The 17,686-nt window shown below is 36.8% G+C and overlaps 2 protein-coding genes across 17 annotated transcripts in view; one reads left to right on the forward strand and one right to left on the reverse strand.

Annotated features, from left to right (window-relative positions):
* Ppfia2 (PTPRF interacting protein alpha 2) overlaps positions 1-17,686 on the forward strand; it is a 428,942-nt gene that overhangs the window by 171,625 nt on the left and 239,631 nt on the right. The gene's annotated exons all lie outside the window — the stretch shown is intronic.
* Positions 2,687-4,057, reverse strand: LOC114610100 (low molecular weight phosphotyrosine protein phosphatase). Its single transcript, XM_028754593.1, has one exon. The coding sequence runs from the start codon at positions 4,054-4,056 to the stop codon at positions 3,580-3,582; it is 477 nt and encodes a 158-aa protein (XP_028610426.1). The 5' UTR covers position 4,057; the 3' UTR covers positions 2,687-3,579.

Below are 17,686 nucleotides of genomic sequence, written 5' to 3' on the forward strand. Positions count from 1 at the left end.
TAGCTGCTGTATACCAAACGATGGATAGTTCATAATATGTTCACTGATCAAAGTTTGCTCAAAAGAATGTGGTGAAGCTTTGCAAATGGTTGGCTTTTAAATAGAAAACAGAAGTTGGTGGTTTGCATCTGTTACCAATTTCATCAGAGCATTGTGTTGTAATTTTTACAAAAGTGATTTCTGAAGCTGTCTTAATCAGCACCCAGGGAGTATATCCTTCTCTGGTGAAGACCAAAGTTTATCCTTCCAAGGTGTCCAAGGCCAGTGAGGTAGCTTTAGTCAATCAGGTGGACACTCTAAGCCACTTTTCTCCAGTAGGCATCCTCATGTTATAATACACCTCCTATCAAGAGTGAATTTTTGATAGTAAAATGTTTCTTGAATTATATATTAGTAAATAATGTTATGCATTTCCAACTATAACAAATTTCCTTTCAAATATAATATGCTATTTTGATACATGTTCTTTTTTAACTTGGGAACTCTTATGAAATTCATAATTTCTGTATCTCACTCATCAGATGTCTTATGCAATAGCAAAACACATTGAATACTAATATGTAGTTTGTAGCATTTTGTATGTTTTTTTTTAATTTAATTGCTTTTTTAGGTGTCTCTACTATTTCTGCATGCAAACAAGGGTATTTGAACCTATTTAGAAGCCTTCAAGATTATCTATCATTATTGCAAAGCTGGCCAAATTTTGTTCAGACACAATTGATTTTAAACTGACTTTTAAACATAAATAAATTTAAGTTGACTTTTTAAACATAAAGTTTTTTTCTTTGTGTTATGTTTTAGTTTTAAAGACAAGTTTTTGAGTAAGCCAATTAAGCCATGGATTTTCATGTAGCAGGATAGCTTTGATCCTCCTTACTCCAATTCCCAAGTTCTAAAAATATAGATGGGTATCATCAAAGCTGTCTTTAACATAGTTTAAAAGACTTCTGAAGGTTGATTCTGGAAAGCTATCTTCAACATTTCTTGCTGCTATCTAGGCAATATATTAATGTATACTTAGTTTTATTATACACCAAAGCCTCTTGATTATTCTTGTGTCTATGCCATATCTCTTCCAACATCTCTTGGAAAATTACTTTGTCTGTAAAGCTATCTCATGAATTATGTCTTTATTCATTGAGCCAGTTGGACTAAGATATGTAGTAAGAAAAACCTAGAGACAGTGTCTTAAATCCTGATAATAGAGAATTACATGTTTATTAAATAAATAACAACAAAATGTATCTCTGAAGGTAAGCAGTCAGTTTCAGAGAATCTTTCCTTCGGAAAGTGTGATCTCATTAATAAGGCACAGTCAGCATTTCTTCCTAGAAAGGGACCTTCACAGTAGGGCAGTAGTCAATTGAGCCCCGCTGAAGAATGCTTTAGGCTATTCTCCTTGGCATTCCCATATTGTCCTATTTACACTGCAATTTCTATACTGTCCTATTGCTTTTTTAATTAAAATGTTTTATTTATTTACATTCCAAAAGTTGCTCCCTTTTTGGTTCACCCTCATCAAGTTTTTCACCCCCCTCTCTAACAGAGAGGGTCCTCCCTCACTTTCCAACCACCTCTACCCCACCCCCACCAGCATTCCTCTTCTCTGGGGCATCAAGTTTCCACAGCATTAAGCTCATTATATTTGCTACACCAGAGCAAAGTTAAACTTAAAAAAAGAGTTGTGTTACCTTTACATATTCACTACCACATAGAAAGTCCCTAAATGGGTCTTGTAAGTTCATACCGATCTCAAAATTTAAACGTTATATATCCAACTAGTAAAATTAACTTAGTTGCATTTCCAAAAGGAGACTTGATATGAAGGAGGCACTATGGCATGTTCATGCGTTTTGTTTTGTCATCTCACGGAAAATGATTTCTCTGTCTCCCTTCCCTTGTAAGCCATAATAGAAATATGTAAAGTTATATATAGGCCTAATTTGGAGACTCGTTCTAACTTTAAACACTGAATTAAGAAAACCACTGTATTAAAATAGTGTGCAATTAGTATTTTTTTATTTTGAAATAAAGGTTATTTGTTTAAAATATATGTATATAGGTACTGGAGAGATTGTTTCATGGTTAACAGCACTGGCTACTCTTTTAGAATACCAAGTTAAAATCTTAGCACTCACATGGCTGCTTACATATGTAGCCCCAGTAATTGGGAAACTGATACCTGTTTTGTCTTTGCAGGCAGCAGGCACACAGGTAATTCACATACATCCATGCAAGAAACATATCTATATATCTGTATCTGTATCTGTATCTGTATCTGTATCTGTATCATCTGTATCTGTATTTGTATCTATCTATCTATCTCTATCATCTCTATATCTACCTCTACCTATATCCCCCCCCTCTCTCTCTGAAGTCCTTTGCATAAATGTTAACTGTAAACTGTTCTGTTGATCTCTATTCTGTGATCAATAGATTGGACTCCTCAGCTAATTTCTATTTTCTTTGTCTTTTTTTGTTTGTTTGTTTTCGAGACAGGGTTTCTCTGTGTAGTTCTGGCTGTCCTGGAACTCACTCTATAGACCAGACTGGCCTCAAACTCAGAAATCCACCTGCCTCTGCTTCCCAAGTGCGGGGATTAAAGGCGAGCGCCACCATCGCCCGGCTCTCAGCTAATTTCTTTTTTTTTTTTTTTTTTTTTTTTTTTTTTTTTTTTTTTTTTTTTTTGTATTTCAGTTGTATTTGATAACTTCCCAGTTGAATTCACATCCCTTTCTGATATACATCTATATAAATTTGAGGTCCCTTTTCTGAAAATACACTAAAATTACTCATGCTTGCCTATAACTGTAAACTGCTGATGAAAGAACACTTACAAACACATACCACTATTTAAGCACACTTACTTTTTTTTTTAAAGAAGCAAAGTGGCTCAAATAAGACAAAGCTCAAGAAACTAGACAAAAACCAAGTAAGACTAAAGCTGTTAACGTTACCAACCTGTTGCTCCTGTCTGTTACTATTTTTGTTTATTTTTAGACAGGGTGTCACTGTATAGCCCAGGACGGCCTGCTGGAGTTCCAGGCCCGTCAGCACATCCAGCATCTCTTCTCTCAGATACCTGAATACCCTCAGTGTGTCTGGGTATAAACTCTTCCAATGCTAAATGGAAGGCTGCCATGGATGGAGATACTATCACAATAAGAGTCTAGAATAGACTCTTAATAAGGCAAGCAAACAGCACACTGGGTGCTGGCCATGCGCACACTCCAGTAAGACCAGAGTACCCAGGCTTGCTGGGCTCAGAGGTTGACCTGGACCTTGTAGGTTATTCTTACTTTATTGAGTTTTCTTTTGTTTCATATTTGCTTGTTTCAGTATTTTGTAATTTGGCAAGGTCAGAGGTTTAGTTAGTCTAAGAATGCTTAGCCATACCTCAAACTGTCTCACTCAAATGTTTTTATCCTTCTGAACATATGCCTTATTTCCACCTACAATTATTTTAAAATATACAGTAAGTCAGCTGAAAAGAGAGGTGGGACATGGGGCTAAGGACTGCCACCACCCTGGGGCATAGCACTGACGAGTAAGTTGCTCAATGGTGGTGGGTAGGACCAGCTAGTAAGTCTTCTCCAGGAAGGCCTTGCAGCACCTAAGGCATTGCTGGTACACCACCTCGAAGTCAGAGTCATTGCCATAATAGGGATCTTCAATAATGAGTTGCTTCTGTGGATCATAGCTTCCAAGTAGCTCAATTTTAGCTTTGCAGTTTTTAACTTGATTACTTTTTCTATTCAAATCTCTCAGATTGCTTTCATCCATACATAATATATAATCGAATGTTGCAAAGTCTTCTTTTGTAATCTGCCGTGCAACGTGTTGCATGTGGATGCCATGTTTTCTCATGCAGTTCTGCCCTCGATAGTCAGGGGGGTTCCCCACTTCATAGGTGGATGTAGCCGCACTGTCTATCCTCCAATTATCTGAAACCTTTTCATCAGTTACCAATTTTCTGAATACTGCTTCTGCAATGGGTGACCGGCAAATGTTACCGAGACACACGAACAGCACTGACTTGGACCCAACTTCTGCCATGTTTCGGTCTCAGCTAATTTCTAAATGGGCAAATATCAAAATGTCTTCTATGTACTTGCCCTCCTATTTATACATTAGTACATCACTCACTTCCTCATCAGAGAAGTTTCTTATTGTAGTGGACATCAGTCAGCATGGGACTCAGAAATAATCAAAGTGCAGAAACGAAGTGATTGTATAGTTCGCACCACCAAGTAGGACACCTGTACAAACCCCTACCCTCAAAGCTTAAAGGACAAGGAAAAAGAGCTGATAAAAAAAAAAAGTAAGATCCTGAAGTGAGAGAAACTTCTGAGAAACAATATCTTTTGGACATAACGGGACAGTTATATTTATGAACTTACAATTGTGGTTGCCACCACAAGACCTGCACAGGCCCATACTCCAGCCTGACTTTGGGGGATAGCTTTCAAGGCAGGATCCTTAGCTAGGAGCATTTGCCAATTTTAAGATTACTGGGAGAGTCTGAGTCAGGACTGTGGCCTCTCAAAGGTAGCTCATCTGAGTCAATAATCATATATCCATCTACATATGGGTAGGGTTATCTTAATTTAGTTGATGAGAAGAAAAATAAAGAATATGAAGTTGAGAGAGAGAGAGGGAGGGAGGGAGGGAGGGAGAGAGAGAGAGAGAGAGAGAGAGAGAGAGAGAGAGAGAGAGAGAGAGATGGATCTGTGGAACACTATGGGGAAAGTTGGAGGTAGGGAGAAGGATAGATATGATTCATACATGTGTGAAATTCTCAAAGAATAAGTATATATATATATATATATATATATATATATATACACACACATACATACATAGAAGAATTTTCAGGGTGTGTGTAGTGCAAAGTCTAATAAGGCTTGCTCACTAAACCACCAAAGAGTATACATGGAGGGACTCATGGATCCAGCAGCGTGTGTAACAGAGGATGGCCTTATCTTATAGCATCAATGGGGGGGAGGCCTTTGGTCCTGTGAAGGCTTGATGCCCCAGTATAGGGGAATGACAAGGCAGGGAGGCGGGAGTGGGTGGGTGGGGGCAACAACACCCTCATAGAAGCAGGGGTATGGGGATAGGGCATTGGTGGAGGGGAAACCGAGAAAGGGGATAATATTTGAAATGTAAAAAATTAAAATATCCAATAAAAAAAAATAAGGCTTGCTCAGTCTTGAACTTTCGCTTCAGTACAAATGAGTTTTGTTTGGTGATTAGATATTAATTATTAGATTAAATATTAGATATTAGATTATTGGATTTATTGGAGGACTTGCGTGTGAACATCACTGTGTTCAGGGGAGGTGGGAAATAAGACATAAAATATTAATGTCTTTTATAAAAATTGGGTACAAAATAAATAAAAATTATTAATTAAAAATCCTAATTTTTCAATTTAAAGATTTGCAGAATCCCGATAAAATATGAACATACTTTTTCTTTTGATATTTTCAACAAAATTTGGGTGGGGTATCAAGATAATTCATATGTAATTCCAAAATGGACATCCCCTACGAAAAATATTTTTCTCATAGTAGTTAATCCACAATTCTATATGAAAGCATTCAGTTTCTTATGAAAGCATCTTAGGTTGAAGTCAGAATTTTCATTATGCACCAAGAAATCTTTTAATTTATTTTAGAATAAATATTATTTTTCTCTCAATAGGACAAAGTGAAATAGTCTTCCTTTGAAGGATTCATTATGCCTAAAAGTTCGAGAATTACTAGCTTTGTTCATTTTCTTTTGTCTTTTAATATTCCTACACATAAAACCATGTATCCTCAGACACACATACATGAACCATTACTATCCCTATGCTCATATTCTTCATAAATGAAGACCTGCCAGGCTCCTCAACATGTTTATTTTAAAGCACTGCTTTTAGCCATTACCTACACTGTTGTCATTCAGAATTTACTGAAGCAAATTTTAACTCCTTCATTGCCAGAATGAACCATCCCACTTTCATTCCAAGGTAGGACAGTGGGATTTTCTCTGCTTTTTTTTTTTTTTTTGTCAAATTGTTTCCACTATTTTTACCTCATACTTGATTTTGAAAATGTTCAAAGATTTCTCAGTTTTAAGGGCATTTACCAGTTACCAGAAGAGGGAAGACATGTGGGTGCTGGGAATTAGACCTGGTAGTCCTCTTCTCCCCTGAGACACCTCTCCAACCCCTCCCCCATATTAACTAACATTCTATAGGTAGGACATGGTCCTTTAGAGTTGGCATAACAGCATTGTAAAATATAGAATGGAAGTCATCTACTGATTCCTATTATGTATGGCAGTGTAGATATATCTCTAAGCCTCCCATGACACAGTGTAGAATGTAGTCATACTGTTTTTCTTGTCTGTGTGTGTGTGTGGGTAATACCACACTTTCCATTGCAGAAGCACACAGACATAGCATAAGACTCACATTCAAGCCTTATACAAGAACCTAGTGATGTTCTAGGATGTTTCCCAGGCAAATTATTTAAGTAAGGTCCCCATCCTCTGCTGTCCTGGCTGCTGGGTATATATTCCTTTGATCCCATATGATCCTATATGATCCCATTAGGAATCCAGTATTGCCAATATGACAATATATCGGAACGTCTACATTAACCACTCAAATGTGAAAAGAATCTTCCGGGATGTCCGGTTGCAATTATCATTTAGGTATTTGTGTTTTGGTTATCTTATTTTCCTATTGTTTTCAGTGATCTTACATAAAATTATATTTCACATGAAAACATGTTTTTTCTTAAGGGATTTTTTTCTTACAATTCCTCAGTCTTCTGTGTGTGTTCTAAGTGCTGCTTTAGGAGCCAAATTCCACAAAATGGAAAGTGTATAGAAAACTTAGAATGTCACAAATATGGTTCTCTATGTGATCGCAATTTTGTCTTGAGAAAAAAATTGATATCGTATGGTAAAATGACTTGAATGCTAGTCAGAATATGTATTTTTTAGAAACTAAATGCAACCTTCAAGTCCCATAATGTCATATTTGATCATCTTATAAGATCTTATATTTCACAGGGACATGAATGCAAATATAATTGAGTACAAATAGAATGTCATTAAAATAACCAAATAATTACAAAGAAGCTTCATAAATCTTACTCTTGCTTGTATTACGGCAGATGTCAGATGTGGACAGACTGTTCCAGGGATGACTCCATTTGCTTTATTATCCTTCAATTACAAATATGTGATACATTTGTCAGTGAACATGTTATCTTTACAAATATGTGATACTTTTGTCAGTGAACATAAGCTATCTTCTATAACACTTTTCTTCATCCACAGTGTATAGCTTTTGTACACAACACACACACACACACACTTTTAAACAGTAACAGAAAACTAATCATGTGTTGTGATGCCTTACTTCAATCCCAATACTCTTGAGATTGAGACAGGTAGATTTCTGTGAATTCAAAGAGAGTTTGTTTTACATAATGAATTTTAAGCCATCACAATGTTACACAGTGAGAGCTTGTATTAAAATATAATAAATTTTAATTTTATTTTTATATTTTAAAGATATTAAAATTCTTTAGTAAATTGTTATTTATTTACTTGGGTTGTAAATAGCACATAGATGTTTTGTATTATAAAATTGAAATATTTATGTATATACATATACATGCATATATACAAATATATATATATATATATATATATATATATATATATATAGTCTTAGAGGTTCAGAAATCTGGAAATAATTTTACTTGTATATTGTAAATACCACTTACTTTGTTATCAACTAAGTTGTTATAATGTCATATTTCTACACACTCATATTTTCACCAAGTTTAATTATGACCAAATTAATATGACAGATATTTTCTGAAAGTGAACTGTGCTAATCACTGTGATGAATAGATGTGCAATTCTTTATCCCCACATATCAGATTTTAGAGATTAGAGGCAGAAATATTTAAAAGTACATGTTAGATAACATGAAGGCTGAACAGGACAAAGATTAGATTTTATTTCCCTTGGCTGTGTAGAATTTTTGAAAGCATATGTGAAATATCTGTACACATTTTGAAGAACATCACTAAAATATTTATTTTCTGCTAAAATAAAATATATTGAGTACCAAAATTACATGGAACAAATACATGAAATCTGAAAGAAACTGTAATATAATTTTAAAATGGCCCAGAGCCTCTAATACAGAAACATAAACCCACCTCTTCAAGGTCTGGTTCATTCATTTTACTAATAATTCATTTGACTCTTGAGAAGCACAATACTTGCAGAGAGTCTCGACAAGGCTTAGTGCATTTAAATTGTTCACAGGAAAGTTCATATAAATCAGGCCACACTGCTTGCTAAAATGTGCTCTGGAAGTCTGAGCGGATATTAGAGGAATAATTTATAGCCAGAGAATTTGTAAGAACATTTTAGCATGAGCATTTATTCTTTCAAGGCCATTCACACATTTAAATAACTTACACGTTTAGTGAATCAACTATGATGTAATTTGAGGAAGGCTGGCTATCATCTGAAAATATTTAACACTGAGTTAACTTAATATAGTTTCCATGAACAAACATAAATCCCAGAAAGGAATTTACTTGTTCACAAATTTTAAACTAGCATTTAGTGATAAATAATAATAATAAAAAAATACTGGAGTGATGCTTTCCCAATCAACTGATAACTACATGCTGAAACTTTCACATAAGAAAGTATATACTCTCAACTGCCCAACACTAATAAGTTTAAAGTTCTTTCTAGGAGCTAAAGGGGTTTGCAGCTCCATAGGAAGAAGTTTCTTCTGCACCATGGTAAAGGGAAAGAAAGCATATACGAATTCTAACCAAAATGAGTTGAATATTATATTGCACTACACTGATTTCCATAATGGCTGTACCCTGAAGATGAAGTTTTAAAAAATTTTTATTAGATATTTTATTTACATTTCAGATGTTTTCCCCTTACCCCATTTCTCCCCCGACCCAGCCCAGAAACCCCCTATCCTATCCCCCCTCCTCATGCTTCTATGAGGATGTTCCCTCACCTACCTCCCTCCACTCCCATCTCCCCACCCTTGAATTCCCCCACACTCAGCATCGAGCCTTCATGGGACCAAGGATCTCCTCTCCCACCTATGCCCGACAGGGTCATCCTCCCTTACGTATACAGCAGGACCCATGGGTCCCTCCCTAAGTGCTCCCAGACTGGTGGTTTAGATTCTGGCAGCTCTGGTTGGTTGGTATTGTTGCTTTCCTCATGGGGCCGAAAACTCTTTCAGCTCCTACAGTCTTCACTCTGACTCCTCCATTGGGAACCCCATGATCAGTTCAATGGCTAGCTGTCAGCATCTGCCTCTGAATATGTCAGACTCTTGCAGGCCTCTAAGGATACAGCTATATCAGGCTCCTGTCAGCATGCACGTCCTGACATCCACATCAGCGTCTACCTTTGGTGACTGAACATGGGATGGATACTCAGGTGGAATGGTGTCCAGACGGCCCTCCTTAAGTTTCTGTCCCACACTTTGTCTCCATATTTGCTCTCTTGAGTATTTTGTTACTCCTTCTAAGAAGAACAGAAGCACCCACACTTGGTCTTCCTTCATTATTTACATTTCAAATGTAATCCCCTTTCCTGGTTTCTCCTCAGCAAACCCCATAATGTAGTACTTGAGTTGTGTTCAGACTGTTGTGGACACACAAGGTGATTTCCTTAGTAATGATAAAAGAAATACTTTTGTTATGAAATCCATACAAGGGAGAGAGTGAATGGGCACATAACAGTAACACAACAAAAAGAAAACGCAAGAAACAAAATCGGACTCTGGAAAGCTCATTTCTTTTTATTTTATTCTATTTTATTTTAAATTATTATTTTTTAATCTTTTTTTTTTACAGTCCAGTCGTTATCCCCCTCCTGGTCTGCCATCCAACAGTGCCTCATCCTATTCCTCCTTCCCAGTCTCCAAAAAGATGTCCCCTGCACCTCTATCCAACCAGACCTATCCACTTCCTGGGGCCTCAAGTCTCTCAACTTAGGTACATCTTCCCTCACTGAGGCCAAACCAGGAAGTTCTCTGCTGTATACGTGTCAGTAGCCTCATGTATGCTGCTTGGTTGGTGGCTCAGTGTCTGAGAGATCTCAGGGGTCCAGGTTAGTTGAGGCTGCTGGTCCTCCTACAGGTGTGCCCACCTCTTCAGCTTCTTCGAGCCTTTCCCTATTCAACCACAGGAGTCAGCAGCTTCTGTCCATTGGTTGGGTGTATCTGCATTTGACTCTTTCAGCTGCTTGTTAGGCCTCTCTTCCCTGGGTTAAGAATATCCCAACCTCTATGTTGCTAATTAAAGATGTTCCAACCTTCAAAGAAAGATGTTGTAGATGCTCCCTTCTGTGTGAATCCTTTCCAAGGTCCAGGGTTTCTAATCTTCATATGTACCTTATTCCTTAAATATATAGCTCTAGGGTGATATTTTGAATATTACTTGATATGATTTTTACTTGTTTATTGTCCCAGCTAGAAAATTTGATATTTTTATTTCCAGTGCCTAAGATAAACTAATTGGCCTTTTTATTTGATTGTTTTTGTTTTTCTTTTTTTGTTTAATCTTTAATATTTTTTTTTACACTCCAGATTTTATTCCCCTCCTGGTCCACCCTCCGACTGTTCCACATCCCATACCTCCTCCCCATCCCTCTGTCTCCACGAGGATGTCCCCAACCCCCACTCCCAACCCACCAGACGTCTAATGTCCCTGGAGCTTCCAGTCTCTTGAGGGTAAGATGGATCTTCTCTGACTGAACCCAGACCCGGCAGTCCTTTGCTGTATGTGTGTTGGGAGCCTCATATCAGCTGGTGTATGCTGCGTGGTTGGTGGTCCAGTGTTTGAGAGATCTTGGGGGTCTAGGTTGATTGAGACTGCTGGTCCTCCTACAGGGTCACCCTCCTCCTCAGCTTCTTTGAGCTTTTCCCTAATTCAACCACAGGGGTCAGCAGTTTCTGTCCATTGGTTGGGTGCAAATATCTGTGTCTGACTCTCAGTTTTTTGTTGGGTCTTTCAGAGGGCAGTCATGATAGGCCCCTCTGTGTGAGCGCTCCATAGCCTCAAAATAGTGTCAGGCCTTGGGACCTCCCATTGAGCTGGATGTCACTTTGGGCCTGTTCCTGGACCTTCATCTCCTCAGGCTCCTCTCTATTTCCATTTCCATCTCTGCAGTTCTTTCAGATAGGGACAATTATGGGTCAGAGTTTTGAGTGTGGGATGGCAAATCCCTCCTTCACTTGGTGCCCTGTCTTTCTGCTGGAGGTAGGCTCTACAAGTTCTCTCTCCCCACTGTAGGGCATTTCATCTAAGGTCCCTCCCTTTGAGTACTGAGGGTCTCTCACCTCCCAGGTCTCTAGTATATTCTGGAGGGTCCCCCCAGCCTCTTACCTCCCGAAGTTGCCTGTTTTCATTCTCTCTGCTGGCCCTCAGGGCTTCAGTCCTTTTTTTCCACCCAATACCAGGTCATGTTCTCCCCTCCCCTCCCTTTCCCTCTCAGGTCCTTCCCTCCTTGTGACTGCTTTTTTCTCTCTCCCAAGTGGGACTGAGGCATCATCCTTAGGTTCTTCAGCTTGTTGTCATTTTTGAGTTCTGTGGACTGTATTTGGGTATTATCTACTTTCTTTTTTGTTAATATCCACTTATTAATGAGTACATACCATGCATGTCCTTTTGGATCTGAGTTACCTTACTCAGGATAATATTTTCTAGTTCCATCCATTTGCCTGCAAAACTCAGGATGCCCTTGTTCTTAATAGCTGAGTAGTATTCCATTGTGTAAACATCCCACATTTTCTGTATCCATTCTTCTGTCTTTGGACATCTGGGTTGTTTCTAGCTTCTGGCTGTCATAAACAAGGCCACTGAGAACATAGTGGAACACATGTCCCTGTGGCATAGTGGAACATCTTTTGGGTATATTCTCAAGAATGCTATTGCTAGGTCTTCAGTTACATCTATTTCCAATTTTCTGAGGACCCTCCAGATTGATATCCAGAGTGGTTGTACCAGTTTGCAATCCCACCAGCAATGAAAGAGTGTTTTTCTTTATCCACATCCTCATCAACATATTTTGTCACCTGAGATTTTGATCTTAGCCATTCTGATTGGTGTAAAGTGGGATCTCAGGGTCATTTTGATTTGCACTCTGATCACTAAGGATTTTGAACATTTCTTTAGGTGCTTCTCAGCCATTTACTTAATTTTAAAGATTACTTTTTTAAAAAAATAAAGTATCCATTTTTACTAGAAAACTTTCTGAAGGATAACCATTTTTGTCATGGAATATATCTTAATTTCAGTTTTTATTCATATGTAACAATTCAGGAATAATTTAGCTAACCTGGGAGAGATATTGACAAATTGTTACATGTAAAAATGTATTCAGTCTCTGTTCCAGTTTTTGTCCCTGTTCTTCCTTTGGACAGGAACATTTCTGGGTTAAAATACTTTGAGATGGGTGGATGGCCCCATGCCCTGACCAGGGGCTGTACCTATCTCCTGGAAGTTGTCTCCACAGGTTCTATCTTCCCCTTCTCTGTGCATTATGGCTAAAGTCAATCCTATTGGTGTCTGGGACCCTCCAGTGGCTATCCCCAGTTCTTCATGACCCCTGCTACCCACTTTTTTTCAATTTCCTGACCTCTGTATCTCTCTCACAGCTCTTCCAGTTCCTGATAGTGCTACCCTTTTTTCCTCCTCCTCCTTTCTCCCTCCCTTGTGCCCCTCTCCTTCTACTTCCTACAATCATCCTTTTCCCCACTCAATGCAGGACTGAAGCATCCACCCCCTGGTCTTCCTTCTATGCTCCATATGGTCTGTAGGTTGCATCAAGGGCAGTATGAGCTTTTATGCTAGTATCCACTTATTAGTGAGTACATACCATTTGTTTTCTTTTGCTTCTGGTTTACCTCACTCAGGATGATATTTTGTAGTTCCATCCATTTGTCTGCAAATTTCAAGGGAGATGCTGCAGCAGTGGAGTGGGAGAGTGTGGGTGGGTAGGAGAGCACTCTCATACAGGCAAAGGGAACAGGAAAGGCAAATGGGGGGTTGGTGGAGGGGGTAACCAGGAAGTGGGATATCATTTGAGATGTAAATGAATGGAATGATTAAAAATAATTTTAAAAAGGATGTTTCTATAATCAGATCCTGTCTAGAGAGAGACTAGGGATTGCTAAGGAAACATTTAGGCAAGTACAAACCTTCTATGATGACAAATATCTTCAGAGTAGAATGGTGTAACAGACTGTTGTGTGGCTAGTATTGATTCTGTCATTATGCACGTTAATATTACCGTGAAAGGATTATTTTATTACCAAATACACAAATAGTTTATGTGCTGACAATTTTTTTTTCTTTTTTTATAAGAGAAAGTAGTGCATTGAAAGACGTGGAGAATGACATCAGAGTGACCAAGTATTGCCAAATGAAATCTTGTATCTTTAAGACATAGGAGAAATGAATTTATAGAGTATAACGTGGATAAGAGGTAACTGTTATTTGGCTATGAAAAGGTAAAAGACTCCAACTGACATGTACGGCATTATTTTTATAGATATACTTGTCAATCCCTATAGTAATTATGGTGTGTATCATTGATATCTTTAGAATATATGTTAATTTCTCCATGAGTCAATTTAAAGGCTCTGTTTCATGTATGAATAACGGTGAGTGATCTTTCCAGTAAGCCATATGATCCTTACTAAATATCATAAAGGGACAGATGGATGTAGATAGATAGAGACAAAATTAGAACTTTACATGAATGAGAAATAATGATGCATATATGTACCAATGTTTTCCCTGAGAGACAGAAAGCTCTAAAGCTTAGATTTAGGTTGGAAATGGATGGAATATTATTCACTGCTTTTATTCAGTCCAGCTTCATCTCAAAGCTATCATATCTTTAGTGAGAACCAAAGTTCCTAATTTATTATTTATTTATTTAATTATTTATTTTTGCTATAAAGAATCTTACCAACCAAAGCATAGGAATAATCCATATATTCTCTTTTCAAGGTTATAGTTTTATAACAAATAGTTGCAGTTTATATGCATATAATCAGAGTATTCATTCCACTGAGCTGAAAAAATTAATAACAAGTTCAATTATCTCATTTCAATAATGTTTTTTCTTTTTTTTCTTTTCCTTTCTTTTCTTTTCTACATCTGACATTACATTTAATCTGGGAAATGGTTCAAATTTTAAGGGTTTTAATTTACATTTTTAAATGTTACAAAGAGGCTTTAAAAACTACTTACAGATGACTCATTGATTAATATCAATGCATCACAGTTTATTCTCCATCGATTGAACAAATTTGCAAAACTAATGTTTTTATGTTTCATTCAAATCGTCAAGATATTTTTAAATCATCGTCGTCGTCATCATCATCATCATCATAATGTGTGTATGTGTGTAGGAGCCCCCAGGATGGCAAATATCTAAATGTCTAGCTTTGAAACACAAAGTTGAATTGTAAAATTTTGCTTTGCTATATAAAGTACCATAAAATCTGATATTATTCAACTTTATCTAATAGCGTATTATATTGTTTCAAAACTACTTCTTTAAAACTTTTTAACATATTATTATTGTTTATGTATCGATATTTCCCAGTGTGTATGTCTGTGTTCTACACACATGTCTGGTACTCACATTGGATAGAGACAATGTTAGAACTCCTGGAAATACAGTTGCATATAATAATGAGCTGCCATATGAGTGCTAGGTATCAAATCTGGATCTTATGGAAAAATATCCAGTCCTTTCAACTACAGAGACATCACTCTAGTAGCCCTGAAACTATTCATATTTTTTCATTGTTTTTAAATTTTAGTTATTTTTCCTTTATTGAAAAAGATTTTTCACATACCTTGATTATGATTTCCCCTTCCTTTATTCCTCCCAGTTTCTTCCCTACTCTCTTCTGATCCAAATCCATCCTCTTTCTGTCTCTCATTCGAAAAAATACAGGCTTCTAAGATGTAATAATACAACAATATATGATTTGATATGATATGATGATATGATATGATATGATAAAACAAAACATTGGACGGGGATAAGACCAAGAAACACTAGGAAACCAGCCCAAGAGAAGGCACAATAATAAAAGACCCAGTGTTTTATATTCTCAAGAAACTCAATAAAATGTTAAACCGGAAGCCATAATATATCTGTACATGTTGCCTCGGACTCTGTGAGATCATGTGAGTTTTGATCGTGACGATTTAGTGAGTGTTGCTCTCTTGGTTTCCTCCACCCTCTCTGACTTTACACTCTTTCTGCCTCCTCTGATGACGGTTGAGCAAGCGCTGAACCACGAGTAGCAGAATGTCATGAAGAGTCATTTTATTGCTACATCGTTTTTTAGAACACTATTTTTCTGTTTACACTAAGTAACAGGATTATTTGGTCTCAGAATCTTGATCACCTCGGCTTTGTCATGTATAGGCTCCATCTCATAGAGTAAGCCTTAAGCCAAATCTGATATTGGTAGGTTACACCTACAAACTTTCTGTTCTCATTGGAATACCATATCCTCCACACAGGATACCTCTGTCAATCAAAAGGTTTGTATCTGGTTTGGTCTTTATATTTCTCTTTTGGTAGCATGCAGAGTACCTTCCGGTACCAAAGACATTAGAATGTAGATCTAAATGCTCTATGTAGATATCTCCATATCTCCACAGTCAACGCGTTGTATAGATGCCATCTTCAGCAATGGGGCTTGGCTGTCAGTTTGTGAAGACAAACTCACAGACACAGCAACAATCTGGGATACTTGGGAGTTCCTATGGGATAGATCCCTTGGGACTATGACTCAATTAAAGGTAACCCAATCCACAAACTCGACACTTTATTTGGTGATGGTGGATGGCCAATTGTGATTCTGTCTCTCCCATTTTTTTTTGGCAATTTAATTTTTTTCTATTTCCATCCATTTAAATGCAAATTTCAAGACTTCATTCTTTAAATTAAACAGCCAAGAAATAATTCATTGTGTAAATGTACCACATTTTCTTAATCCATCATTCTCTTGAAGGACATCTTAATTGTTTACAGTTTCTGGCTATCATCAATAGAGTGTGTCATAAGTGTCTCAGTGGTAGGATTAACTGTTCTTTGGGTATATGCCCAAAAGTGATATAGCTGGATCTTGAGGTACATTGATTTTCACAGTGACAGTACAAATTTGAACTCTCACATTATCCTTGCCAGCATGAGCTTGTTTTATTGATTTTAGTTATGCTGACAGATATAAGTTGAAATCTCAAAGTAGCTTTGATTTACATTTCCCTGATGAATAAGGATACTGAATATTTCTTTAAGTGTTTTTTAACCATTTGAAATCTCTGTTTAGATTTGTAACCCATTTTTTAAAATTGGGTTACTTGTTTTATTGACATTTAGGTTTTATTTAAAAGAAATATATTTCTGATATTAGCCCTCTATCAAATGTATAGTTGGTAAAAGTCCTTTTCCATTTTGTAGGCTGTCACTTTGTTTGAATGACAGTGTCCTTTGTCATGCAGATACTTCTCAGTTTTATGAGGTCCCTTTCATTATATGTTGGTCTTAGATCCTGTGCAAATGGCGCTCTGATCCTTTGCTAGAAAAATACAGAAGAGCTTTGATGTATTTCCCTAAATATTTGATTCTGTCTAGTTACTTATTATCTTAGATATAATGAGAAAATAGTTTTTATTTCTTTCTCTTATTGAAATATTAGTCCCATGGACTCTTCATGAATGGAAAAAAAAAAAAAGAGCTCAGAGCAACTCACAGTATGTTTGAACCCAAATTCCCAATTCTCTTTGTTCTCTATCTTGGCTGTTTCTTCAATACATAATAAATATACAGTCTTCCCGTACAACATTCTTTTATTTTCTAAAGCAAAATTGACATAAAATACAATCCATATAAACTTCTGAAAATTATTCCATTATTCTACCTTCCTGTAAAAAAATGTAGACTTTTTAGAGTAAAATTCAGAGCTGGATATTTATCTGAATTTGATATCATTTAAAGTACATGGTTAATCAATATGCTCTTTGAATAATAAAATAAAAATTTATATGGCTCAGATTCCCCAGTTGATATTAGTACAACTGAATGTACCAACTCCACCATAATTTCTATAAAAAGATAAATGCATTTTGTCATGGACAAATAATCTCCATGCCAACTCTAAACTCTAGGTGCTGGAACAAGTTATTTTGCTCTCCCTCCAGCTCACCCACCCCAGCATCTGCCACATTTCGTTATGCCAGACACAGGGCATGATTAGGAGCTGGAAAGTCACAACCTGCTAACACTTTCTCACTAGAGGAAAAAACAGTGAATCAAAAGCCCGAATGCAGTAATCCCAAAACAATAAAAATGTGCCTTCTTTCCTAAAGCTAAATTCAAGTAAACATAGTCCATCTACATATACAATGCAGTTGTCAGTGTGATACACTAATCAAACAGTTCAGGAACAGAAAGGACGTAATCCATAATCAATTGCCTCCTACTTCACTGTATTCAGAAAATAGCAAAATAGTTGATTCATTATTCTTATAGACATGCATTCAATTGTCCACGTTTCACCATTTATACTGATGAATATATTAGC

Source organism: Grammomys surdaster, unplaced genomic scaffold (assembly GCF_004785775.1).
Source record: "Grammomys surdaster isolate TR1022 unplaced genomic scaffold, NIH_TR_1.0 126028, whole genome shotgun sequence".
Lineage (NCBI taxonomy): Eukaryota > Metazoa > Chordata > Mammalia > Rodentia > Muridae > Grammomys > Grammomys surdaster.